Source organism: Oreochromis niloticus, linkage group LG11 (assembly GCF_001858045.2).
Source record: "Oreochromis niloticus isolate F11D_XX linkage group LG11, O_niloticus_UMD_NMBU, whole genome shotgun sequence".
NCBI lineage: Eukaryota > Metazoa > Chordata > Actinopteri > Cichliformes > Cichlidae > Oreochromis > Oreochromis niloticus.
Genome location: NC_031976.2, coordinates 36990232 through 37015233, shown reverse-complemented (window position 1 = coordinate 37015233; position 25002 = coordinate 36990232). Strand labels below are relative to the sequence as shown.

The 25002-nt window shown below is 45.2% G+C and overlaps 1 protein-coding gene across 1 annotated transcript; it reads left to right on the top strand.

The window, feature by feature from the left end:
• The first annotated feature begins 910 nt into the window (after window positions 1-910).
• LOC112848161 (C-type mannose receptor 2-like) lies at window positions 911-12518 on the top strand. The gene is made up of 6 exons (XM_025911333.1): window positions 911-1568; window positions 1813-1904; window positions 6281-6640; window positions 6726-7049; window positions 7120-7217; window positions 12026-12518. The coding sequence occupies exons 1-6, from the start codon at window positions 1519-1521 to the stop codon at window positions 12161-12163; spliced, it is 1062 nt and encodes a 353-aa protein (XP_025767118.1). The 5' UTR covers window positions 911-1518; the 3' UTR covers window positions 12164-12518.
• The last annotated feature ends 12484 nt before the right edge of the window (window positions 12519-25002 follow it).

Genomic DNA, 25002 nt, shown 5'->3' with positions numbered 1-25002 from the left:
GCTGTAATGTTCTCCCATCACACGGAGCTGAAACGACAGTTTTCACATAGAAAACAGAGTTTAACTCAGAACTGGGTACTTTTGTGTTGAATCATTTTCATGATGTTTGTTGGCTGCGCTCAGACAGGATGGAAATACAGGTTTAAAAAATACCTCGAGTCCTTTTTCATGTACTCGTGGTGGCTGCAATTACTCAAACCTTCAAAACACAAAACTAAAATGTTGCCAACTGATCGTTAAAGACAATAATCCAAAGCAGACTCCAGGTTTACCATCATTTCTGATATTCTCTTGATTTTACACATAATCTGATATGAGTCCGAGTGCTCTGTCATGTGGATAGTAAAATTTTCTGAGTCCTAACAAGAAGAAAATCTAAAAGTTTCCATCAAATGAAACTAAAAACTGAAAATAAATAGAGGAGCGCTCTGTCCTTCCTCGGCACCGCCGGCGACGAGCAGAACAGACCCACGCTGACACCCGGCAAAGGTGGACTTCTCCGTTACCATGGGCAACTAGCTGGCATCCGGCTGCCGTGGCAACACTGTTCACCGTGTGATCACTGGAACAGGTATGTCTTGTATCAACATCACCACCTGCAGCACTTCCAATAATGATATTTAACAAAGTTTCACTGTTCTTTTAAATTCCTTGGTATTTCTTTGTGAAGCACTTTGTGATCTTCGCATTGTGAGGCGCTACACAAACAACATTTTATTTACTTACTTTCAGTGAAATTTAGTGGTGACTTTAAAATCAGTGCATTTGAATTTGACTGAGCCTCCATCTTTGGAAGTGGTGCTGTGTGAGACTCTCAAAGCAAGTTTTTCCCTTTTAGAGGAGATGCACTAAAACTGTAATATCATTAAAAAACAGGCTGAAGCCAAACAAACAAGGAACAAAATAAAAACTATTTGTTCTCTATGATTGGAACTGACATGTGAAATGTGTCAGGTTGTGTCTTCATCATCACTGATTTGTTTGGAGGAGTCGAGCTTGAACGCTCTTTTGTCCCAATTATAATAATGACAACATTATTCAAATAAGACTGAAGTGGTCGGGCAGAGAATCAGCGCTGTATCCATGCAAACACATGCACAGCAAGCAAACCCGCAAACCTCGGCTTTGGATTCAAATGAAGACACAAACATTTCCAAGTGCGTCCATCTTTGCTGATGATGCAGCAGACAGGCTGACCTCCAGTCAGGAGGAGAAGCATGTTCTTCCACTCACAGAGACTGAAGCCTGAAACCGAACGGCCCGTTTACTGCGTTTAACCTCAGTCCTAGTTTCATGGTTCGACGCCTGTGACCTCGTTTAGCTCCAGTTCACAGCCCGTTCTGCCAGACGTCAGTCTGTTTGCATCTGTAATAACTTTGAATAAGTCATCTTCAGTTAAATGACTCTGAGCATCTTTAATCAAATGCACTGTAATGAACACTGGGCTGCTTTCTAAAACCACTTTTACAAAGTCTCTGATAGACGTGGGAGGAGGAGCGAGGATGACATTTATATCAGATGAAGAGTTCTGACTGTGTCACAGCTGAACAGACGTCTCATCGTGTCGGGTATGTTATGCATATGTTTGATTTGGTGTATTTGATAATCTCACACATTCATTATCTGGTATTGTAATAAACAAAATGATGATAATTGAATGAAGACAGCATTTTTTAAAGTTGAACGTTTCAAATGTTTAATATGTTTGATAGTTTTGTTTGAATGATTAGATTAGGATAGAAATGGAGTGAGTGACAGACACATCTGCCTCTGTGTTGATGCTGCTTTAAGTGTTATGATTAATAATGACAGAGCAGCTGCAGATGAGATTCATGAGGACGTCTTCACAGTTTTTCAGCTCTCAGTCATGAAGAGGTGTGGACTGATCCTGCTGCTGCTCTCAGGTCTGTAAACTCATCTCAGTCGCCTCATTTATAGTTTGAATAAAACTTTTGAAGTCAGAAAATCAAAGAAAGCACAAACTGAACTGCTCCATAGGGATTATTTTAAAGGTGTCTGTAAACGAGCTTCAAGCAGTCACAGAAACACTCGTACAATCTCCAAAGATCTTTGTCATGTCAACTAAACTTCTAGAAGTTTGATTGACAGTTTATGTTACGGTTGACGTGGAGGACTCCAGTGTTGGGACTAATGCGTTATTAAGTAACGCGTTACAGTAACTACGTTATTATTGTGGTAACGAGCACGGTAACTAGTTATTATGCCAAAACCAGGAACGCGTTACTCGTTACTGGGATTTAGATAGGCTCGTTACTCGTTACTTCGTGTGGTGGATATCGCGGAGCTCCCACAGATTCAATAACATTAGCAAGTGGTGGAGGCCAGCAGGTGGATGAAGGCAAAGGGAGGCAAGAGCAGAGACCGGAAGCGGCCGCCAGTCCGAGTGTCAGGTGAACTGAACTTCAGGTAAGAAGTTATGACCTGCAGTCTATCTGAGTCAGATATAAACCAAGTTTAGGTGGAGTTTATTTTCGTTATGCTGACTTTTTCGTACTGCGTGCTAGCTAGCATGACGGGGTTTCTATACAGCTGGGTGGGTGCTATGTTACTGATGTTGAACTTTATTTTGTTCATAAGGTTAGTTCATAGAGTTGCCAAACGTCCCATAAAAAACAGAATCGTCTCATATTCAGAGAAAATATTACGCGTTTCGTACTGAGGTGAAAAAGAACATGGTTTGTCCCGGACTTCAGCTACAATGAAAAAGACACAAAGCTGAAGCTGCACAGCTGCCTCTTCTTCTCTCATTCTCTCCTCTCCCTCTCCTGTTTCTACTTCAATCACGAAACTGATCAATGATCAGCTGATCGGCTTTTCTCTCTTGTTTATTTATCGCCCACTTTGCGCCAGAAAGAGGAAACCAGTGGATGTCGCGCTAAACAACAGCAGCACGTTTAAGCTTGATCAGCTGTTGTTAGAATTTATTTAATATTAATTTCTAGTATCAGCTGATGTTTGCTGGAGCCACAGCTGTAAAGCTGCTGGTCATGATATCGGTTTGGTTATCTGGTGAGAGGGAAACATGCAGATGAAACCAGGAGATGTCCTTACTGAATCATCAGAGCTGAACAGGTGATGGAGAAACAGGTTTACCTTTTAGGTGACATGAATGAGTTGAAGGGAAGTTATGAGCTGTTTCTGAGAGACAAATAACACCAGGATCCTTTTCTATGTAGCTGACAGCTGGTAACTGTGCAGGGGCGGGTCTAGCAAAGTGTTGCCAGGGGGCCAGGTAGGGCATTAACAGGGAAAGGGGGGCACAAGGAAATACTTTTCTTACTTATTCTCATTTAAAATGTCTCGCTTTTAAAAAAATAATTATCTGAGTCTTACAACAAACAATTGATAGATTGATACATATATACCATCAGAACAGTGTACATCACTGTCACAACAGTGTTTATTTTCATTCAAAGGCTTTATGATTTTTCCTATAATGGTGGGCCGGTCTCTAGTCAAAATGCCCGGGACGATTTTTTTTGTCCCAGTCCAGCTCTGTATGCAGCTCATCTGCAGTCTGGTGTTACCTACATCTTCCTATTCAGAAGGCAGAATTTCCAAGTTCTGAGTACAATCAAAAGCACCACGACTGCAGTTTTTGTGTTGGATGTAAAAAGCAGGCTAGAATCATGGCGGCGGTCAACGACGGTCCAGGCGTGGGATTTCTCTCGTGGAAATGTGCACATTATTTTTTCCTTTCTATTGGTAAGGCAAGGCAAGGCAAGTTTATTTATATAGCACAATTCAACAACAAGGTGATTCAAAGTGCTTTACAGAGACATTAAAAACAAAATAGATAAAAAGCATGATTTAAAATTGATTAAGACAAGCAAACAAACAAACAAACAAACAAACAAAACAGTATATAAAATCAAAAATCAAAACAGTAGATAAAATCAGAACAGTAGATAAAATCAGTAGTTAAAATGTAAGTTTTGGAATTTAAGCTTAAAAGTGTGGATTTGGTGCTTTATTCAAAAGCAGCTGAGAACAGGTGAGTCTTCAACCTGGATTTAAATAAACTGAGTGTTTCAGCTGATCTGAGGCTTTCTGGGAGTTTGTTCCAGATATAAGGAGCATAAAAGCTGAATGCAGCTTCTCCGTGTCTGGTTCTGACTCTGGGAACTGATAAAAGACCGGATCCAGATGACCTGAGAGATCTGGAAGGTTCATACTGGGTCAGGAGGTCACTGATGTATTTTGGTCCTAAACCATTCAGAGCTTTATAGACCAGCATCAGAACTTTAAAGTCAATCCTCTGATGGACAGGCAGCCAGTGTAAAGACCTCAGAGCTGGACTGATGTGGTCCACTTTTTTGGTCTTAGTGAGGACTCAAGCAGCAGAGTTCTGAATGAGCTGTAGTTGTCTGACTGATTTTTTAGGTAGACCTGTAAAGATGCTGTTACAGTAATCAAGCCTGCTAAAGATGAATGCATGGACTAGTTTTTCCAGGTCCTGTTGAGACATCAGATCTTTTATCCTTGAAATATTCTTGAGGTGATAGTAAACTGATTTTGTTATTGTCTTAATGTGTTTTTCTAAGTTTAGGTCTGCATCCATCACTACACCCAAATTTCTCACCTGGTTTGTGGTTTTTAGGTGTATAGATTGAAGTTCTCTGGTGACCTGTAATTGTTTTTCCTTGGCTCCAAAGACTATTACCTCAGTTTTATTTTTGTTTAGCTGGAGAAAATTGTGGCACAACCAGTCATTAATTTCCTCAATGCATTTACCAAGAGCCTGTACAGGGCCTCGGTCTCCTGGTGACATTGTGATATATATTTGTGTGTCATCTGCGTAGCTATGATAGTTTATTTTGTTGTTCTTTATAATCTGTGCCAGTGGGAGCATGTAAATGTTGAACAGAAGGGGTCCCAAGATGGAACCTTGGGGAACTCCGCATGTGATACTTGTCTGCTCAGATGTGAAGTTACCTATTGATACAAAGTATTTCCTGTTTTCTAAGTATGTTTTGAACCAGTTTAGGTAGGTGGCACAGTGCACTGTGGCAAGTAAGAAAGCTAGAAGACTGGCAATCTTGCTGGGTATCCAGTTACGGAAGCAACACATTAACAAGAGAATTCTGAGTAAAACCAAAGTTACTTTCCCTAGTAACTAGTTACTCTGAAAGTAACGAGTAACTTGAAGTAACTGAGTTACTTTTGATAGAAGTAACTAGTAATGTAACTAAGTTAATAATTTAAAGTAACTTACCCAACACTGGAGGACTCACCTGCATGTCAGATGCACACAAGGAAATTTATTTACAAATTTCACCGGGTGTATATACAAAAGGGGAGGGGACAGGGCTCCAGAGAAATTCAGGGGCAAAGCACTTGTTCCTCTTCAAGCAATTCACACACTCGACCAGTCTCTCTCCGACACTTACCACTTGGGAAACAGTCCAGGGAGCCTGTACACAGAGAAACACACGTTAATTCAAAAGCACTAAGACTTGCTGAGGCTTGGCTTCACTAACACGATTCACACACAACAATCCAGCAAACAGCAGTCACTCCCTGGCTTAAATGCTGGCAGCACTAATGCGGCCCAGGTGTTTCTTCTCCCGAGGGGCGTGGGTCGAGGGCGTGAACCCGCAATGAGTTCCGCCCCGGCGAGAGAGAGAGAGACAGAACCTGCCAATCAGTGCCCTGCTGATCCTCCGGGCCGTAACAGTTTAATAGTCAGTAGTCTGTAACAGTTTGTATAAAGTGAAGTCAAGGAGTAAAAAAAGAAAGAAAGGAGGGAAGAGAGAGTGCATGAACGTGGCTCTGTTTGTGTGCACTGCTGAGAAAAACACGTCTTGATTTTATTTTCTGTGTAGAAATCTGACTGAAAGCCTGAAACGCTGCAAACCCGTCAGCTCGCTGAAAAAGATCCTGACTGCTTTGACCACGTCCGTGTGCACGTGTTGTTGAGCCTCGACCACTAACACGTTGTTTTCCTTCATTCTGCACACTGAGGAGGAAAAATCATCCAAATACATGTGCAATAAGGCCAGAGTGAAAAACAAACTTAACACTGTTAAAGCAGCTTTTTAACCTGATGTGAGAGTTTTGCCCTGGAGCAGGAAACCAGTGTGTAGGTGTCCACAGGCATTGTAAAACACATTTTAACCACTACACGAGTTACACATCCTTTGAAGGACACATATATTAACAGACCACAACATTGTTCAAATGTCTGTAAATTCTCCTGACGAGTAAAATCGAGCTGAGGTGAGTCTGTGACCGCGCTGACTGACTCGTGTCCTCTCAGGTTACGTGATGGTCTGCCATCTTCAGTCTGATCAGTTAGTCAGACAGCTCCACCTGGTTGACCTGCAGAAGTCCTGGAACGATGCTCAGCAATACTGCAGAGATGAGTACATCGACCTCGCCATCGTTAACAGCTCAGCTCTCATCCAGGAAGCCCAGAAAAGGGCGGGGAGCACAGAGGCGTGGATTGGACTCTTCAAGAGCGACTGGAAATGGTCTCAAACTGGTCCAGTTCAGTCATCCTGGTTTAATATGTGGTCCCCGGGACAGCCAGGGACTGATGAGTGTGTTACAATATTTAGTGATGGATCATGGTTCACAAGACCGTGCTCAGCTACTTATTTCTTTTTCTGCTATGACGGTGAGTGTTTCAGACTTTGGTACCAGGGTTTGACAAACTGAACATTTTAGCTGCAGGTTTGAATCCGTCTGATCGTTTGTTTCAGCTGCAACTAACAAACACATCCAGGTGAAGAAGTCAATGACCTGGTCTGATGCTCAGTCTTACTGCAGACAGACGTACACAGACCTGAGCACCATCAACAACTTGCAGGACAACACCCAGGCCGCTTCAGTGTTGTCACTTAATTATCAAGCCTGGATTGGACTGTACAGAAACTGGATGTGGTCTAACTCGAGCACAGCCTCCAACCTGCCGTGGGGGCCCGGGCAGCCTGATGACAGTCTAAACTGTGTCACAATAGTTGGATCAACGGGCTCCTTCAACAGTCATAACTGTGATGACCAACGCCCCTTCCTCTGCTCCAGAGGTGAGTCTGTCCTCTGTGTTTCTGCACAGTCTGGTCCTCCTGGGCTCATCGGCCTTTTCTTTCTCTGCAGATGTCAAACCTTCAGCCTCGAGGTCAGTGAAGGTTCAGCTGAGGGCAGGATCTGCAGACCTGAACGACCCCACAGTGCAAGAATCCATCCTGCAGCAGGTCAGAGGTCACACGGGCCCCTATACAAGAAACAGAGTGCTATAACTACTGTGAAATGATAGAGAGCAGTGAGTCTGTGCAATCCAGGTTCAGGGACACATGACAGCACACAGCTGCAGAGATACGGGGCTCGTTTAATGGAATCCCATCGATTTGTATTATTTAACCTTTTTTTAATTATTAACTTGAAGAAGTCATTTAATTTGTGTTTGAGGGGTTTGTGTGTCCCAGGGATCGCAGGGGCTATCTTTTCTGGTAGGGTCTCCCATGGCATATTGGTCCTGGATGAGGGACCAGACAAAGAGTGATTCAGAAGACCCCTATGACAAGACCATCAAGGAAACATTTCACCCTGCCCGGGATAAGGTTACCGGGGCCCCGCCCTGGAGCCAGGACTGGGAAGGGTGCCTGAGGGCGAGCGTCTGGTTTCCAGGCTTTAGTCCATGGGGCCCGGCCGGGCACAGCCCAAAAAAGGGACATGGGCCCATCTTCCTGCAGGTCCACCACCCACAAGAGGCACTGTAGGGGTTGGGTGAATTGTGAGCTGGGCGGTGGCCAGGAGCGGAGGTCCTGGTAGCCTGGTCCCCGGTTGCCAAGACTGGCCTTGAGGCGACTTTTGTTGTGATTTGGCGCAATATAAATAAAAGTGAATTGAATTGAATTGAATTGGCAATTGGGACATGGAAATTCACCTCTTTGGTGGGGAAGGAGCCTGAGTTAGTGCGTGAGGTTGAGAGGTACCGGCTAGATATAGTCGGGCTCACCTCAACGCATGACTTGTGCTCTGGAACCATCCTCCTGGAGAGGGGCTGGACTCTGTCTCAGTCTGGTGAGAGGCGGGGGGCTGGGGTGGGTATCTTGGTATCCCCTCGGCTTGCTCCCAGTATGTTGGGGTTTCTCCCAGTGGATGAGAGGGTTTGTTCCCTTCGCCTGCGGGTCGGGGAACAGGTCCTGACTGCGCTTATGTGCCGAGTGGCAGCTCAGTGTACCCAGCCTTCTTAGAGTCCCTGGGTGGGGTACTCGAGGGTGCTCCTCCTGGAGACTGTTGTCCTACTGGGAGACTTCAATGCTCACATGGGCAATGACAGCAAGACCTGGAGGGGCGTGATTGGGAGGAACGCCTCCCGGATCTGAACCCGAGCAGTGTTTTGAGATTGGATGCTGGACAGACCTGGCGCGCCTAAACGTACACTGAGGGTGTGCTGGGAAAGCCTAGCAGAGGCCCCCGTCCGCGAGATCTTCAACTCACACCTCCGGCAGAGCTTCAACAGCATTCTGAGGGAGACTGGGGACACTGAGATGTTACACTGCCCTAGACTCCAATTTGTACATGTAAATGGAGAGTCCTATTCAGACACTAAGGTCAATTATGGTGTTCCACAGGGTTCAGTGCTAGGGCCAATTCTATTTACATTATACATGCTTCCCTTAGGCAGCATCATTAGAAGACATAGCATAAATTTTCACTGCTATGCAGATGACACGCAGCTCTATCTATCCATGAAGCCAGGTATCACAGACCAATTAGTTAAACTGCAGGAATGTCTTAAAGACATAAAGACCTGGATGGCCGCTAACTTTCTGCTTCTTAATTCAGATCAAACTGAGGTTATTGTACTCGGCCCTGAAAATCTTAGAAATATGGTATCTAAGCAGATTCTTACTCTGGATGGCATTACCTTGGCCTCCAGTAACACTGTGAGAAACCTTGGAGTCATTTTTGACCAGGACATGTCCTTCAACGCACATATTAAACAAATATGTAAGACTGCTTTCTTCCATTTGCGCAACATCTCTAAAATTAGAAATATCCTGTCTCAGAGTGATGCTGAAAAACTAGTTCATGCATTTATTACTTCCAGGCTGGACTACTGTAATTCTTTATTATCAGAATGTCCTAAAAACTCTCTGAAAAGTCTTCAGCTGATCCAAAATGCTGCAGCAAGAGTCCTGACAGGGACTAGAAAGAGAGAGCAGATTTCTCCTGTTTTGGCTTCCCTTCATTGGCTTCCTGTTAAATCCAGAATTGAATTCAAAATCCTGCTCCTCACATACAAGGTCTTAAATAATCAGGCCCCATCTTATCTTAATGACCTTGTAGTACCATATCACCCTATTAGAGCACTTCGCTCTTGCACTGCAGGCCTACTTGTTGTTCCTAGAGTATTTAAAAGTAGAATGGGAGGCAGAGCCTTCAGTTTTCAGGCCCCTCTTCTGTGGAACCAGCTTCCAGTTTGGATTCGGGAGACAGACACTATCTCTACTTTCAAGATTAGGCTTAAAACTTTCCTTTTTGCTAAAGCATATAGTTAGGGCTGGACCAGGTGACCCTGAATCCTCCCTTAGTTATGCTGCAATAGACGTAGGCTGCCGGGGATTCCTATGATGCATTGAGTTTTTCCCTTCCAGTCACCTTTCTCACTCACTATGTGTTAATAGACCTCTCTGCATCGAATCATATCTGTTATTAATCTCTGTCTCTCTTCCACAGCATGTCTTTCATCCTGTTTTCCTTCTTTCACCCCAACCGGTCGCAGCAGATGGCCCCGCCCCTCCCTGAGCCTGGTTCTGCCGGAGGTTTCTTCCTGTTAAAAGGGAGTTTTTCCTTCCCACTGTCGCCAAAGTGCTTGCTCATAGGGGGTCATATGATTGTTGGGTTTTTCTCTGTATTTATTATTGTGCTATCTACTGTACAATCTAAAGCGCCTTGAGGCGACTTTTGTTGTGATTTGGCGCTATATAAATAAAATTGAATTGAAAATTGAATTGAATTGAGTCTGAATGGACTATGTTCAGCACCTCTATTGCCGAAGCCGCTGAACTGAGCTGCGGCTGCAAGGTAGTTGGTGCCTGTAGTGGTGGTAGTCCCCAAACCAAATGGTGGACACCAGAGGTGAGGGGAGCCACTAAGCTGAAGAAGGAGTACTACCAGGCTTGGTTAGACTGTGGGACTCTGCGGGCAGCTGTTATGTACCGACAGGCCAAGCAGAACAGCAAAAACTCAGTGTGCGAGGAGTTTGGAGAGGCCATGGAAAAAGACTTTCGGACTGCCTCGAAGAGATTCTGGCATACCGTCAGGTGACTCAGGAGGGGAAAGCGGTATTCTACCAGCACTGTGTATAGTGCGGGTGGAGTGCTGCTAACCTCGACTGAGAAAATTGTCGGGTGGTGAAAGGACTACTTTGAGGACCTCCTTAATCCCACTGGCACATCTTCCGTGGAGGAAGCAGAGTCAGGGGACAAAGAGGATGACCCGCCAATCTCTGGGGGCGAGGTCATTGAGGCAGTTAAACAACTCCTTTGTGGCAGAGCCCCTGGTGTGGATTAGGTCCACCCTGAGTTCCTGAAGGCTCTGGGTGTTGTAGGGCTGTCTTGGTTGACATGCCTCTACAATGTTGCGTGGAGATCAGGGGTAGTATCCATGGATTGACAGAATACTGGATCAGCTCTTCATCCTCTCAAGGATACTTAAGGGTGCATGGGAGTTTGCCCAACCAGTCTACATGTGTTTTGTGGACTTGGAGAAGGCATTCGACCATGTCCCTTGGGGGTCCTGTGGCGGGTGCTCCGGGAGTATGGGGTGTCTGGCCCATTGCTACAGGTCATTCGGTCCTTATACAACCATTGCAAGACCTTGGTCCGGATAGCCGGCAATAAGTCGGACTCGTTCCTGGTGGGTGGTGGGCTCCCCTAGGGCTGCCCTTTGTCACTCATTCTGTTCATAATTTTTATAGACAGAATTTCTAGGCGTAGCCAAGTGGCTGAAGGCTTTCAGTTGGGTGGTCTCAGGATCTCATCTCTGCTTTTTGCAGATGACGTGGTTCTGTTGGCTTCATCGGGTGATGGCCTCCAGCTCGCCTTGTAAAGGTTCGCAGCCGAGTGTGAAGCGGTGGGAATGAGAATCAGCACCTTCAAATCAGAGGCCATGGGCCTCAGCCGGAAAAGGGTGAAGTGCCCAATCCAGGTCAGGGACAAGACCCTGCCCCAAGTGGAGGAGTTTAGGTATCTCGGGGTCTTGTTCACGAGTGACGGGAGAAGGGAGCGGGAGATCGACAGATGGATTGGTGCTGCGGCTGCAGTGATAGGGACACTGTACCGCTCTGTTCTGGTGAAGAGAGAGCTGAGTGTGAAAGCAAAGCTCTCAATTTACCGGTCGATCTACGCCCCTACCCTCACCTATGGTCACGAGCTGTGGGTAGTGACCAAAAGAATAAGATCGCAGATACAAGCAGCAGAAATGGACTTCCTCCGAAGGGTGGCTGGCCTCTCCCTTAGAGATAGGGTGAGAAGTTCAGGCTTCGGGAGGGGCTCAAAGTAGAGCCACTGCTCCTCCACATCGAAAGGGGCCAGTTGAGGTGGTTTGGGCATCTGACAAGGATGCCTCCTGGGTGCCTCTTGTGTGAGGTGTTCCGGGCATGTCTCACCGAGAGGAGGCCCTGGGGCAGACCCAGGACACACTGGAAAGATTATATCTGTCAGCTGGCCTGTGAACGCCTTGGTGCTCCCCCGGAGAAGCTGGAGGAGGTGGCTGGGGAGAGGGAGGTCTGGGCTTCTCTGCTTGGGCTGCTGCTCCTGCGACCCTGCCCCGGACAAGTGGAAGAAAATGGCTGGATGGATGGATTACTGTGAGGAGTCAAAGTGAACCAATGACAGGCAATGAGGCCTAATTCCAAACTTCAGTTTCATCCCCAGCCAGTTCATTTAGTTCATTTCCCCCAGAAACAGCAGGAACAATGTTTTCTGCTCACTACGGAAACAACGGCTGATTCATGAGGAGCTTCTGTTAATGTGTGAAAACTGTGTTTCAGGTGAGGGAGAAGCTGGTGGAGCAAGGGATCAGAGAGGAGGTGAAGCTGAGGTGGAGGACGCAGCCTGATGGGAAGATTTTCCACAGAGAGGAGGAGACAGCCGGTGACAGTGAGGAGGAAGACTGTGGGTCGGTTTAGTCTGAACGTTATTGGCTGATGTTCCTCAGATGATCTGCTGTGTAATTCAACTTATTTCCGTCTCTGTACTCAGAGTGCTGGACTGTAACAGCGTAGCTTTGCATGACTGACAGTTGAAAATAATCCTTCTTTATCCTAAGCTCAGATCACAGAGTGTCTGATGAGCTGTTTTATGCCTCTTTGTTTCTTCTGATTGGTGAAGCTAAAGTTTGCAGGTGAGCAGTTGAGCGGACCTTCTGTGTCTCAGATATACAGTAAATGTTAATGATATCCTGTCTCTACATATGAAAGTTCAAGAGGAGAACAAAGTGAACCTGAGTGTTCAGAGCAGTCTGATGTCTGAGCTTTTTGACTTCATACTAGAGATGGAGCGATCCGATATTATGTATCGGTATCGGTCCGATACTGACCGAAATTACTGGATCAGATATGAAAAATGTAATCCGATCCATTAAATATCAAAAAAGCACCTCACAAAACTTGTGACACGGGGTAACTCGGCTCATAACCGTAGCACATCGGAGCAGTATGCATCACGTGATAGAGCGGCTGTGTGTATTTGTAGCCTCGCTACCAAACCAGCATTTCATCTCCGAGGAAGTTATCCCAGAGAGAAGTAAAGCAAGTGTGTAAGTTCATCTCTGAATGTTTGTAAAGCGTTCCCACGTTAAGCTTAACAACCGATATATGGAGCGACTGCCTCTCTCTCTCCCTCCCTCTCCTGCTGCTACTTCAATCATGAAACTGATCAATGATCAGCTGATCGGCTTTTCTGTGGCGAGTCCGTCTCTCTTCTTTGTTTTTGGCCCACTTTGCACCAGAAAGAGGAAACCAGCGGCGGAACAACAGCAGCACGTTTAAGCTTGATAAGCTGTTGTTAGAATGTATTTAATATTACTTTCTACACCAGGATCCTTTTCTACGTAGCTGACTGCTGGTAACTGTGCAGGGGCGGATCTAGCAAAGTGTAGCCAGGGGGGCCGATAGGGCATGAACAGGGAAAAGGGGGCACAAAGACATACTTTTCTTTCTTATTCTCATTTAAAATGTCTAGCTTTTAATAAATAATTATCTGAATCTTACACCCAAAGTTTTAATCTGATGTAAAATGTATAGAAGTCCATTACTGTATATAGTAACTGTTAAGTCTAATATACCCTAGTAAGCTATAGTACTTTTTCCTTTGGGAAGGTACCATCTGTGAATTCTGCAATTCTGTTGAAGAAAGATGTTGAATCTATTTAATTATTCTTGAAAAATAATTTATTTCTGTGCATTTTTTTTTCACACTGCATCAAATTCAAGTTGATTACGTCGATTAAGCATCATCAGGTGGAGGGTGGGGGGTGGTTCCCTATTTTTTTTTTTTTGCTGGGAGTTTGCAACCCTATTAGTTAGGTTGCTTAATATTTCTGCTAAGTACTCTTTAAAATACCAGAATAGGGAGGATGGAGCAGGTTTAAGTTTATTAGATTGATCAGTGTTGCTGAACTATGAAATATTTTGGGCGCAGTGTATTTTTTACATACAGGTATAACAGAATAGCTTTAGTGTTGTTGTTTATTTAAACTTGAGTATGAACTTATACAAAATGCAGCAAGATATTAAAAAAACAGTTTTATTGATTAAAAAACACACTATATCAGATTCATATCGGTATCGGCAGATATCCAAATTTATGATATCGGTATCGGACATAAAAAAGTGGTATCGTGCCATCTCTAGTTCATACATTATATTTCAAATGAGCACCCAGCAATATAACAGTAGATATGCCGTATATGTCAGTGAATGGGGCATTTATGCTCTCTATTATGATATTAAATATACATTTTTCTGTAAAAGTCTCAGAAATGTCTCTGCTGCTGTTTGACTCTGTAAACTACAGTGATGGCTCTGCATCCATCTTCATTGTAAACTCTATTCAATAAAGTCTATTGATATTTTATTGTCCCTGTCACAACTTTCAGTTGCTTCATTTTTATGCTCTTATTTTGAATTTGATGCCAGTAACACACATCATAAAGGCTGAGACAACATGAAGTTTAATGCTAAAAAATAAGACGTCTCACATACAGTGAAGCTGATTGGCAGGACAGCAGTCACATGACTGGCTATGAAATCCCAGACAGACAATCCAACAGTTTATGAAACATCTGAATGTAAAATGCTGAAAACTTCTGCTGCTCATCTGTTCACAGAAAAATCTGTGAAAGCGACGAGACAGCTGTGTGACGGTCATTTTCAAAATAAATTCAGATCAAATATTTTCTGTTTTAAAACACAAAGTGTTTCACAGTCTGATAAAACTCCACATTAAGACCAGAGTACCTGTCCACACAGCGGTGCATTCACTGCTGCACACACACTTACACACACACACATTAGAGGAACAAAAGCCAAAAACAACAGGAAACAGATTCAAGCTAATCTATAAAATGAGTTTTCAGCAGTCGTTTAAGACAAACTGCAGACTGAGCTGCCCTGACATGGACATGGCTGATGTGTTTACAGATGCATGTCTTTATTTTTCCTTTTCATAATGATCATGTGTTTTCAATAATTGTATTGTTTGTTATATTTTCTCTTTTACCGGGAGGGGCTTTCATGAGAATGACATAAAGTAAATGATGGGCTGAGGAAAGCTGTCCCAAAGTTGGGAGCTATGACTCTGGCTCGGTTTAGTCTGCCCACCAGGAAGTGACTGATCAGCTGACTTTTAATGGCTGATGTTCACAGGTTGATTTGACTCTTTTTTATCTTTAGAAAAATGTTCGTTTTGTTGGACAATAACATTTTTGTTATTCAGTAGAAAAAGTCTGAGTGGTAATGATCGAGTTTTCCTTCAGGACTTCATCGTTGTTACTGAAAATGTGTGAGTGACCATTTAAAAGTCCAACCTTTCACCTCCACAGTAACACTCTAAGGAGTTTAAGACCATGGCACCATCTGCTGGCCAAACCTTCACATTGCACTACGAGAATAGAATAGAATTAAACTTTATTGTCATTGCACATGTCACAAGTACAAGGCAACGAAATGCAGTTTGCATCCATCCAGAAGTGCTTTAGCAATAATATAGATATATTACAGAAATGCGTCTATTATGGGTATGTTACAATGTACATGGTATGAAGGTATGTCATGAATAAGCTATACAGGCTGTAGTGAGTATACAGGCTATGAAGAGGATATCAATATGAACTATGCAAGTTATAAACAGTTTACAACTGTTTATGGTTATAACTTGCATACGGTTTATAGAAGATGGTTGATCTTCTATAAACCGTTTATAGAATTATAATTATTGTATTGCCACATATCCAAACAGACATCATGACCAGCAGCTTTACAGCTGTGGCTCCAGCAAACATCAGCTGATACTAGAAATTAATATTAAATAAATTCTAACAACAGCTGATCAAGCTTAAACGTGCTGCTGTTGTTTAGCGCGACATCCGCTGGTTTCCTCTTTCTGGCGCAAAGTGGGCGATAAACAAACGAGAGAAAAGCTGATCAGCTGATCATTGATCAGTTTCATGATTGAAGTAGCAACAGGAGAGAATGAGAGAAGAAGAGGCAGCTGTGCAGCTTCAGCTTTGTGTCTTTTTCCATTGTAGCTGAAGTCCGGGACAAACTGTGTTCCTTTTCACCTCAGTACGAAACGCGTAATATTTTCTCTGAATATGGAACGATTCCGTTTTTTACGGGACGGTTGGCAACTCTACTAACTAACCTTATGAACAAAATAAAGTTCACTATCAGTAACATCATAGCACCCACCCAGCTGTATAGAAACTCCGTCATGCTAGCTAGTACGTAGTACGAGTTATTGTAACTGACTGTAAAAAGTCAGCATAACGAAAATAAACTCCACCTAAACTTGGTTTATATCTGACCCGGATAGACTGCAGGTCATAACTTCTTACCTGAAGTTCCGTTCACACTCGGACCGGCGGCCACTTCGGGTCTCTCCTCCTCCTGCCTCCCCTTTCCCTCATCCACCTGCTGGCCTCCACCACTTGCTAATGTTACTGAATCTGTGGAAGCTCAGCAATAGCCACCACACGAAGTAACGAATAACGAGCCTATCTAAATCCCAGTAACAAGTAACCCGTTCCTGGTTTTGGTATAGTTACCGTGCTCGTTACCACAATAATAACGTAGTTACTGTAATGCGTTACTTAATAACGCGTTAGTCCCAACACTGATGGAAAGCCACGGCTCATCGCAGTAGGAACCCTGATTTGCTGTGTGGCTAACCGCATTGTGCAGACTCTGTTCCAGGCTACTTTACACCCCTCCAGGTGGGTCGCAACCTTAACATGATGTTAATTAATGCCCACTCAATTGCCAACAAGTATTATATCTTAAATGACCTGTTCTGTGCAGAGAAGCTTGGTTTTATGTAGGTGGAGGTGGAACAGCTGTAATTTTTAAAAAGACATTTTTATGCCAGGTGATCTCTTCGAGCTGTTACAACTCTTTTGAGATGATTATGATAAAAATTGAAAAAGATCACCCCACGTGCGTTATCTTAATTTATCATCCACCTGGGTCTGCTGCGTCTTTTCTGTCAGACTTGCAAGAACCTTTAACTTCCACTATTAAACTGGGCAAGGTCATCATTGTTGGAGACATGGAACATTCATGCAGAGGACTCATCAATTAGTATCACTAAGGAGGAGGACTTAACGTTGTTTTTAGCCCCCATAAGTCAGTCTCTTTTAACCTGTCTGTCAACTTAGAGTCTCTTACCCAAGGTTTTATTAGGCACAGGCGCTTTATTGATGACTCTATCATTTCTAAATTTTCTTCTATTTCGCTCCTTATTAACTCTTTTAATGAACACTGTCTTCCCATAGTCAATCAGGTTGCTCCTTTCAAAGCTAGGCATTGCTCTGTTAGTTCCCGCACACCCTGGTTAAATAATCAAACTCGTGGTCTTCAATGCTCCTGTCGAAAAGCAGAGCATCTCTGGAAGTCCACTGGTCTGGTTGTCCATCGTGAGGACTTCAAAGATCTTCTTCACTTATATAACGAGTCCGTGAAAGAGGCCAGATCCTCTTATTTCATTAATCTTATAAATCGTCACAAGAATAACCCAAGAATTCTATTTGATACCATCAACAGTATTGTTTCTCCTCCAACTCAGCATGCTGTGTTACTCTCTGATGAAGATTTTAATACTTTTCTCCATCAATTTGTTGATAAGGTGATGGATTTGAGATCCAAAATCTCCTCAAATGCTCCCCTTATGAAGACCCCCCTTGATGTCCTGGGTCGTGTACTTCCTTTTCGTACAAAATGTACTGCAGCCTGTTGTCTTCACTCACAGACTCAGTTTGTTGGTTGTTTGTACATGACTGAAGACGAAAGGGGAGAGAGCCTTTCAGTCTGTGGCACCACAGCCAGGGCCGTGCAGAGACGTTTATAGGGGCGGGTGCTCAAAGCTAAAAAGGGGCACATTGAACCAGGCTGAATAACAACAACACACATTCATCAGGAATCTAATATGGGATCGCATCATACTATATCACTGTTGTGAGGCAAAGCAAACGTAGCCTATGTTTTACCTGATGGGTACAGTGTTGCTGTTGAGGGGTTGCTGCTGCTCCTGCTGCTGATGGTGCTGGAGGGCAGGGCAGTGCTGATCTGAGACTGTAGACATTAAAAAGTCCATAGGAGAGATGGTAGCTGATTAAACAAGTGTCATGAGATAATAACAAAATGCAAAGATTGGTGACAGCGCTTGGAACCATAAGGCAACAAAAAACTGAGAAATAAACTAGACCCTGCCTGTGAATCACTCTTTGCCTCTCTTCCTCCTTCCATCCCCTCATCTATCACTCTCCACTTGCTGTCCATCTGAGAACAAGGCACAACTTGCTATTGCAATAAACTATTATTTAATTATCCACACTTAACAACTCTTACACTTAATCTATAATAAAATGATGACAGAAAAATGTTATAGAAGCAAAACATTTCAGTTGTGCTTATTATTATTTTTATACTGGAATACCTCTCCAACAACTGGTACATGTGTTAATGTTACCTGTGCTCTTTGTAATCCAGCTGCTGAGGGATCCACTGCCTTTAGTAGCCTCACACAGCTCCTACTGTTTCCTCCTCATGTCCTTACCAGCCATGTCTGGAATATGTTATATTATGAGTAATAATTCAAAAATCCATATACATAAAACACACACATGCACGCACACACAGGGACATTTTAGACCTTCTTCAGAATACTGTATATACTGTGGGCACAAGTTTCCATCATGGTGCTGATCCAGAATCCTTCCCTTATTATTTATTACTAGAGCTACAATAATAAAGCAATGAGGGAAAAAAAGTAATAAATTTATAACAATGTATTTATGATGATTCCATTTGTTTCACTATCCACTCTGTGCAGGCAGAAAGCTTATTACATTTTTAAACTGTAGAGATACAATAATTTTGCTGCTGTAAAATCAGCATTTTGTCTTATTTAAAATATCAATCTAATATAATCTGTTTCTTAATGTATGTTCTTTAAAATACAGCGTGTTTTTTAAAATATTATAATTATAATAATCCATAATCATGTGGACATGCATATTAGATCGTTTTTAGTGAAATATAATCCCTCCAGAAAGGCAGGAAAAGCCCTGTAACTTACTTTAAAACTAAATATGTTCCCTAAAACGGTGGACAGAGCTACAGTTGTCACAAGACAGCTTACCAACGTGTACGTAATAAGCTAATACTGCTGTGTGCTTTAGACTACAGTGTGCGCTGTACAGCTACTTACTGGTTTTGTCGCATCAGTCTGTGTCTCTGAGGTAATTTGTGTTTCTCCTACAGCTCCGGACCGCAAAAAATGCGCGTAACCAGCGCGTTCTGCCGTCAAGGGCGATCATTGGTTAATGGTGGTCATGTGACTGATGCAAGCCAGATCCTTTTATTTAGCAAAAATGTGATAAATAGTTAAATATTATTGTTGAGGGGCACAGACAGGACTCCACACGCACACACACATTTAAAAAAAAAATAATTAAAAATTTTAAAAAAAATTGCCTCAACAAAAGGGCACTTTGGGCACCCATCAGGAAAGGGGCGGGTGCTCAAGCCCCTTCCGCGCCCCCCCCGCACGTGCCTGACCACGGCTGTCTACCACCACAACTACTTTCGGTTGACTCTGTGCAGTCCTTTAAAAAGCAGTTAAAAACCTTTCTGTTTAAACAAGCCTTCTGTTGATTAACACTTTTTAAAGGAAAATATTTACTTTTTTGAATTTACATTTGACCCTTAATATATATATATATTCCTCATATATATATATATGAGAAGTATATATATATGAGGAAAGAGGGCCAGTTAGTGCTTCTGCTCACATGCATCACTGCCGAGGAGTGCCACTCAGTTAAAGAGTGCCTTGGGCTGCTTTTTCCATTTTGCACAGCTACAACTGAACTGTCTGAAAAGCAGAGAGTGTCGGGGTCCAAGGTAATTCCACTTGTCTGCATGCTGCGATGTACAATCACTAGAAACCAACCCCAAGTTCTGGATGAGAAGTGAGTGTTTGCCTCCCCTGGAAATTATGAGTGTAATGACCATTGTTACGCTTCCTGACTGAAGAGTCAAAGCTGTGAGGTTCTCGTCACGTCTGACTGCAGAATGTGCCACAATCACTGGAGCTGAAACAGACCAAATGATGCCTACCCGGGGCGACCGTGGCTCAAGAGTTGGGAATTTGCCTTGTAATCGGAAGGTTGCCGGTTCGAGCCCCGGCTCAGACAGTCTCGGTCGTTGTGTCCTTGGGCAAGACACTTCACCCGTTGCCTACTGGTGGTGGTCAGAGGGCCCGGTGGCGCCAGTGTCCGGCAGCCTCGCCTCTGTCAGTGCGCCCCAGGGTGGCTGTGGCTACAACGTAGCTTGCCATCACCAGTGTGTGAATGTGTGTGTGAATGGGTGAATGACTGGATATGTAAAGCGCTTTGGGGTCCTTAGTGACTACAAAAGCGCTATATAAATACAGGCCATTTACCATTTACCATTTTTTACCATCCCACCTGCCCCATCCACCTGCTCACAGCCAGCTGCGGTTCTGCAACCCTGTGAGGTATAGCGTATATTCTTAAAATTTCTATAAATGTTCTACTGATTCTCCAGATGTTGATTTTGGTGTTTTGACTTCCCATCTGAAAAGTTCAATCACAAATCTTGGTGTTAAATTTGATTCTGCACTGGAGTGGTAAAAGCAGCTTTTTATCACCTCAGATGCCTATCAAAGGTTAAGCCTTTCCTTTCCAAACACAATTTGGAAACTCTTATTTATGCCTTTATCAGCTCACGTCTGCACTATTGTAATTCCCTTTTAATTACAAGGGGTTGGTTCGGGCACTTTGTCACGCCTGCAATTAGTGCAAAATTTGGCGGCACGATTTTTTAACCGGTAGAAGGAAATTCGATCACATCACTCTGGTTCTGGCTTCTTTACATTGGCTTCCTATTAAATTTAGGATTCGTTTTAAAGTCTTTTTATTGGTTCTTTAATCTTTAAATGGTCTGGCTCCTGTCTACTTATCTGATTTGCTGAAGTCACATGTTCCTCCTCGCTTGCTCCGTTCAGCTGAGCAGCTGTTGCTGTCGCTTCCCAAGTCGCGGCTGAAACTCAGAGGAGCCCGAGTGTTTTCAATTGTGGCTCCGATGCTTTAGAATAACCTTCCCCTCCATATCAGACAAGCGTCATCAGTGCAGGTCTTTAAGTCCAGATTGAAAACCTTTTTTATTCCCTGACTTTTAACTCTGTGGGAAACTGACACCTTTCTTATTGGTTTTATTGTATTTTTAATTTTGCTAGTTGTTTTGATTTGTGTTGTTCAGCACTTTGGTCTGCCTGGTGCGTTTTTTAATGTGCTATACAAATAAGTGATGATGATGATGTTAATTCTGTTGTTAAAAATATGTAAATATCAAATATCTTAACAAAACTAAAATCTGCTTTTCAAAATATAAATATCATTAAATATCTTTAGAAAGACTTGGATTTGACTCTTTAAATTTAATGTAATAAAAAATGTTTTATTAAAAATTTTTTCCATCCATCCATCCATCTTCATCCGCTTTATCCGAGGCCGGGTCGCGGGGGCAGCAGCCTAAGCAGAGAAGCCCAGACCTCCCTCTCCCCAGCCACCTCCTCCAGCTTATCAGGGGGAACACCAAGGCGTTCCCAGGCCAGCCGAGAGATATAATCTCTCCAGCGTGTCCTGGGTCTGCCCCGGGGCCTCCTCCCGGTGGGACATGCCCGGAACACCTCACCCAGGAGGCGCCCAGGAGGCATCCTTGTCAGATGCCCGAACCACCTCAACTGGCTCCTTTCGATGTGGAGGAGCAGCGGCTCTACTCTGAGCCCCTCCCGAATGGCCGAACTTCTCACCCTATCTCTAAGGGAGAGGCCAGCCACCCTTCGGAGGAAGTCCATTTCTGCCGCTTGTATCCGTGATCTCGTTCTTTCGGTCACTACCCACAGCTCGTGACCATAGGTGAGGGTAGGGACGTAGATCGACCGGTAAATTGAGAGCTTCGCTTTTACACTCAGCTCCCTCTTCACCACGACGGACCGGTGCAGCGTCCGCATCACTGCAGCCGCAGCACCAATCCGTCTGTCGATCTCCGGCTCCCTTCTCCCATCACTCGCGAACAAGACCCCGAGATACTTGAACTCCTCCACTTGGGGCAGGAACTCATCCCCGACCCGGAGTGGGCACTCCACCCTTTTCCGGCTGAGAACCATGGCCTCAGATTTGGAGGTGCTGATCCTCATTCCCGCTGCTTCACACTCGGCTGCGAACCATTCCAGTGCGAGCTGGAGGCCCTCACCTGATGAAGCCAACAGAACCACATCATCCGCAAAAAGCAGAGATGAGATTCTGAGGCCACCGAAGTGAAAGCCCTCCGCCACTTGGCTGCGCCTAGAAATCCTGTCCATAAAAATTATGAACAGAACCGGTGACAAAGGGCAGCCCTGGCGGAGCCCATCACCCACCGGGAACGAGTCCGACTTATTGCCGGCAATGCGAACCAAACTCTTGCAACGGTTGTATAGGGATCGAATGGCCCGTAGCAATGGGCCAGACACCCCATACTCCCGCAACACCTCCCACAGGACACCCCGAGGGACACGGTCAAATGCCTTCTCCAAGTCCACAAAACACATGTAGACTGGTTGGGCAAACTCCCATGCACCCGCAAGTATCCTTGAGAGGATAAAGAGCTGGTCCAGTGTTCCGCGACCAGGACGAAAACCGCATTGTTCCTCCTGTATCCGAGGTTCGACTAACGGACGAACTCTCCTTTCCAGCACCCTGGCATAGACTTTCCCAGGGAGGCTGAGGAGTGTGATCCCCCTGTAGTTGGAACACACCCTCCGGTCTCCCTTCTTAAAGATGGGGACCACCACCCCGGTCTGCCAGTCCAGGGGTACTGCCCCTGTAACATTGTAGAGGTGTGTCAACCAGGACAGCCCTACAACATCCAGAGCCTTCAGGAACTCGGGGCGGACCTCATCAACACCAGGGGCTCTGCCACCAAGGAGTTGTTTAACTGCCTCAGTGACCTCGCCCCCGGAAATTGGCGGGTCATTCCCCTCATCCCCAGACTCTGCTTCCTCCTCGGAAGACGTGTCAGTGGGATTAAGGAGGTCCTCGAAGTATTCCTTCCACCGCCTGACAATTTTCTCAGTCGACGTCAGCAGCGCTCCGCCAGCACTATACACAGTGCAGGTAGAGCACCGCTTTCCCCTCCTGAGATGCCTGACGGTTTGCCAGAATTTCTTCGAGGCAGTCCGAAAGTCTTTTTCCATGGCCTCTCCGAACTCCTCCCACACCCAAGTTTTTGCTTCAGCCACTGCCCGAGCCGCATTCCGCTTGGCCTGTCGATACCTGTGGGCTGCCTCCGGAGTCCCACAGGCTAACCAAGCCCGATAGGACTCCTTCTTCAGCTTGGTGGCTCCCTTCACCTCTGGTGTCCACCATTTGGTTCGGGGATTACCACCACGGCAGGCACCAACCACCTTGCGGCCACAGCTCAATGCAGCAGCTTCGGCGATGGAGACGCTGAACATGGTCCATTCGGACTCAATGTCCCCAGTCTCCCTCGGAATGCTGTTGAACCTCTGCCGAAGATCTCGCGGACGGGGGCCTCTGCTAGACGTTCCCAGTACACCCTCACTACACGTTTAGGTGCACCGGGTCTGTCCAGCGTCCTCCCCCGCCACCTGATCCAACTCACCACCAGGTGGTGATCAGTTGACAGCTCAGCCCCTCTCTTTACCCGAGTGTCCAGAACATATGGTCGCAGGTCTGGTGATACGATTACAAAATCGATCATCGACCTGCGGCCTAGAGCGTCCTGGTGCCACGTGCACTTATGGACACTCTTATGACACTCAAACTGTGATTTGCACAGAAGTCCAATAACAAAACACCGCTCGGATTCAGATCAGGGAGGCCGTTCCTCCCAATCACGCCCCTCCAGGTCTCGCTGTTGTTACCCACGTGAGCATTGAAGTCTCCCAGCAGGACAAAAGAGTCTCCAGGTGGGGCACCTTCCAGCACCCCCCCCCAGGTACTCTTAGAAGGCTGGGTACTCTGAACTGCCACTCGGCGCATAAGCGCAGATGACAGTCAGGACCCGTTCCCCGACCCTAAGGCGCAGGGAACAAACCCTCTCATCCACCGGGAAAAACCCCAACGTACCGGCAGCAAGCCGAGGGGATATTAGAATACCCACCCCAGCCCGCCGCCTCTCACCAGGGGCAACTCCAGACTGACACAGAGTCCAGCCCCTCTCCAGGAGACTGGTTCCAGAGCCCAAGCCATGCGTAGAGGTGAGCCCGACTATATTTAGCCGGTACCTCTCAACCTCACGCACTAACTCAGGCTCCTTCCCCACCAGAGAGGTGACATTCCATGTCCCTATTGCCAGTCTTGGCAGCCGGGGATCAGTCCGCCAGGGCCTCCGCTCCTGGCCGCCACCCAGCACACAATGCACCCGACCCCTATGGCGCCTCCTGCGGGTGGTGGGCCTGCGGGAGGATGGGCCCATGTCTCCTCTTCGGGCTGTGCCCGGCCAGGCCCCATGGACTAAGGCCCGGCCACCAGATGCTCACCCTCGGGCACCCTCCCCGGGCCTGGCTCCAGGGCGGGGCCCCAGTAACCCTATCCCGGGCAGGGTAAACTGTTCCCTCGATGTTTTCTTCATAAGGGTCTTCTGAATCGCTCTTTGTCTGGTCCCTCACCCAGGACCAATTTGCCATGGGAGACCCTACCAGGGGGCAAAAGCCCCCAGACAACATAGCCCCTGGGATCCCTGGGACACACAAACCCCTCCACCACGATAAGGTAGCGATTCACGGAGAGGTGAATTTTTATTAAAAAAAAATGTTAATAAAATGTTTTCCTATAAAATGTGCAGCCCTTTGATTTGTTTATTCTTTTTAGGTGATGGTCTGTGGGATCTGCTGGACAGCGATGTGGTCGAGATTCAGGCAAGGAATGCCACTGCAGATGTCACAGTGGAAGTACAGACGTACATGGCAGATCCTTTAATTCCCCAGAATTAGGATCCACTCCACCTCTGAAGCAACCAGGAACCATCTTGCGTGATAGTTTCTGTGCACTCCAGCCTCTTCTGTTCCATGTGAGAGGATTTTCTCTAAGGCAGGAGAAATGATCTCCAAGAAAAGAAACAGACTCAGCCCTTGCACAGTGGAACAAATTCTCTTCTTAAATAAAAAACAAATAACATTGATTGATTTATTGATTTATTGATTAGCATTCAAATATCTC

Excerpts from the sequence above, each read along its gene's own strand:
- LOC112848161 (XM_025911333.1), top strand. The coding sequence starts at position 1,519 with ATGAAGAGTTCTGACTGTGTCACAGCTGAACAGACGTCTCATCGTGTC. Across the intron at positions 1,569-1,812 it reads CAGACGTCTCATCGTGTCGG|AGCAGCTGCAGATGAGATTC; the intron begins GTATGTTATGCA and ends TAATAATGACAG. Across the intron at positions 7,218-12,025 it reads AAGAATCCATCCTGCAGCAG|GTGAGGGAGAAGCTGGTGGA; the intron begins GTCAGAGGTCAC and ends ACTGTGTTTCAG.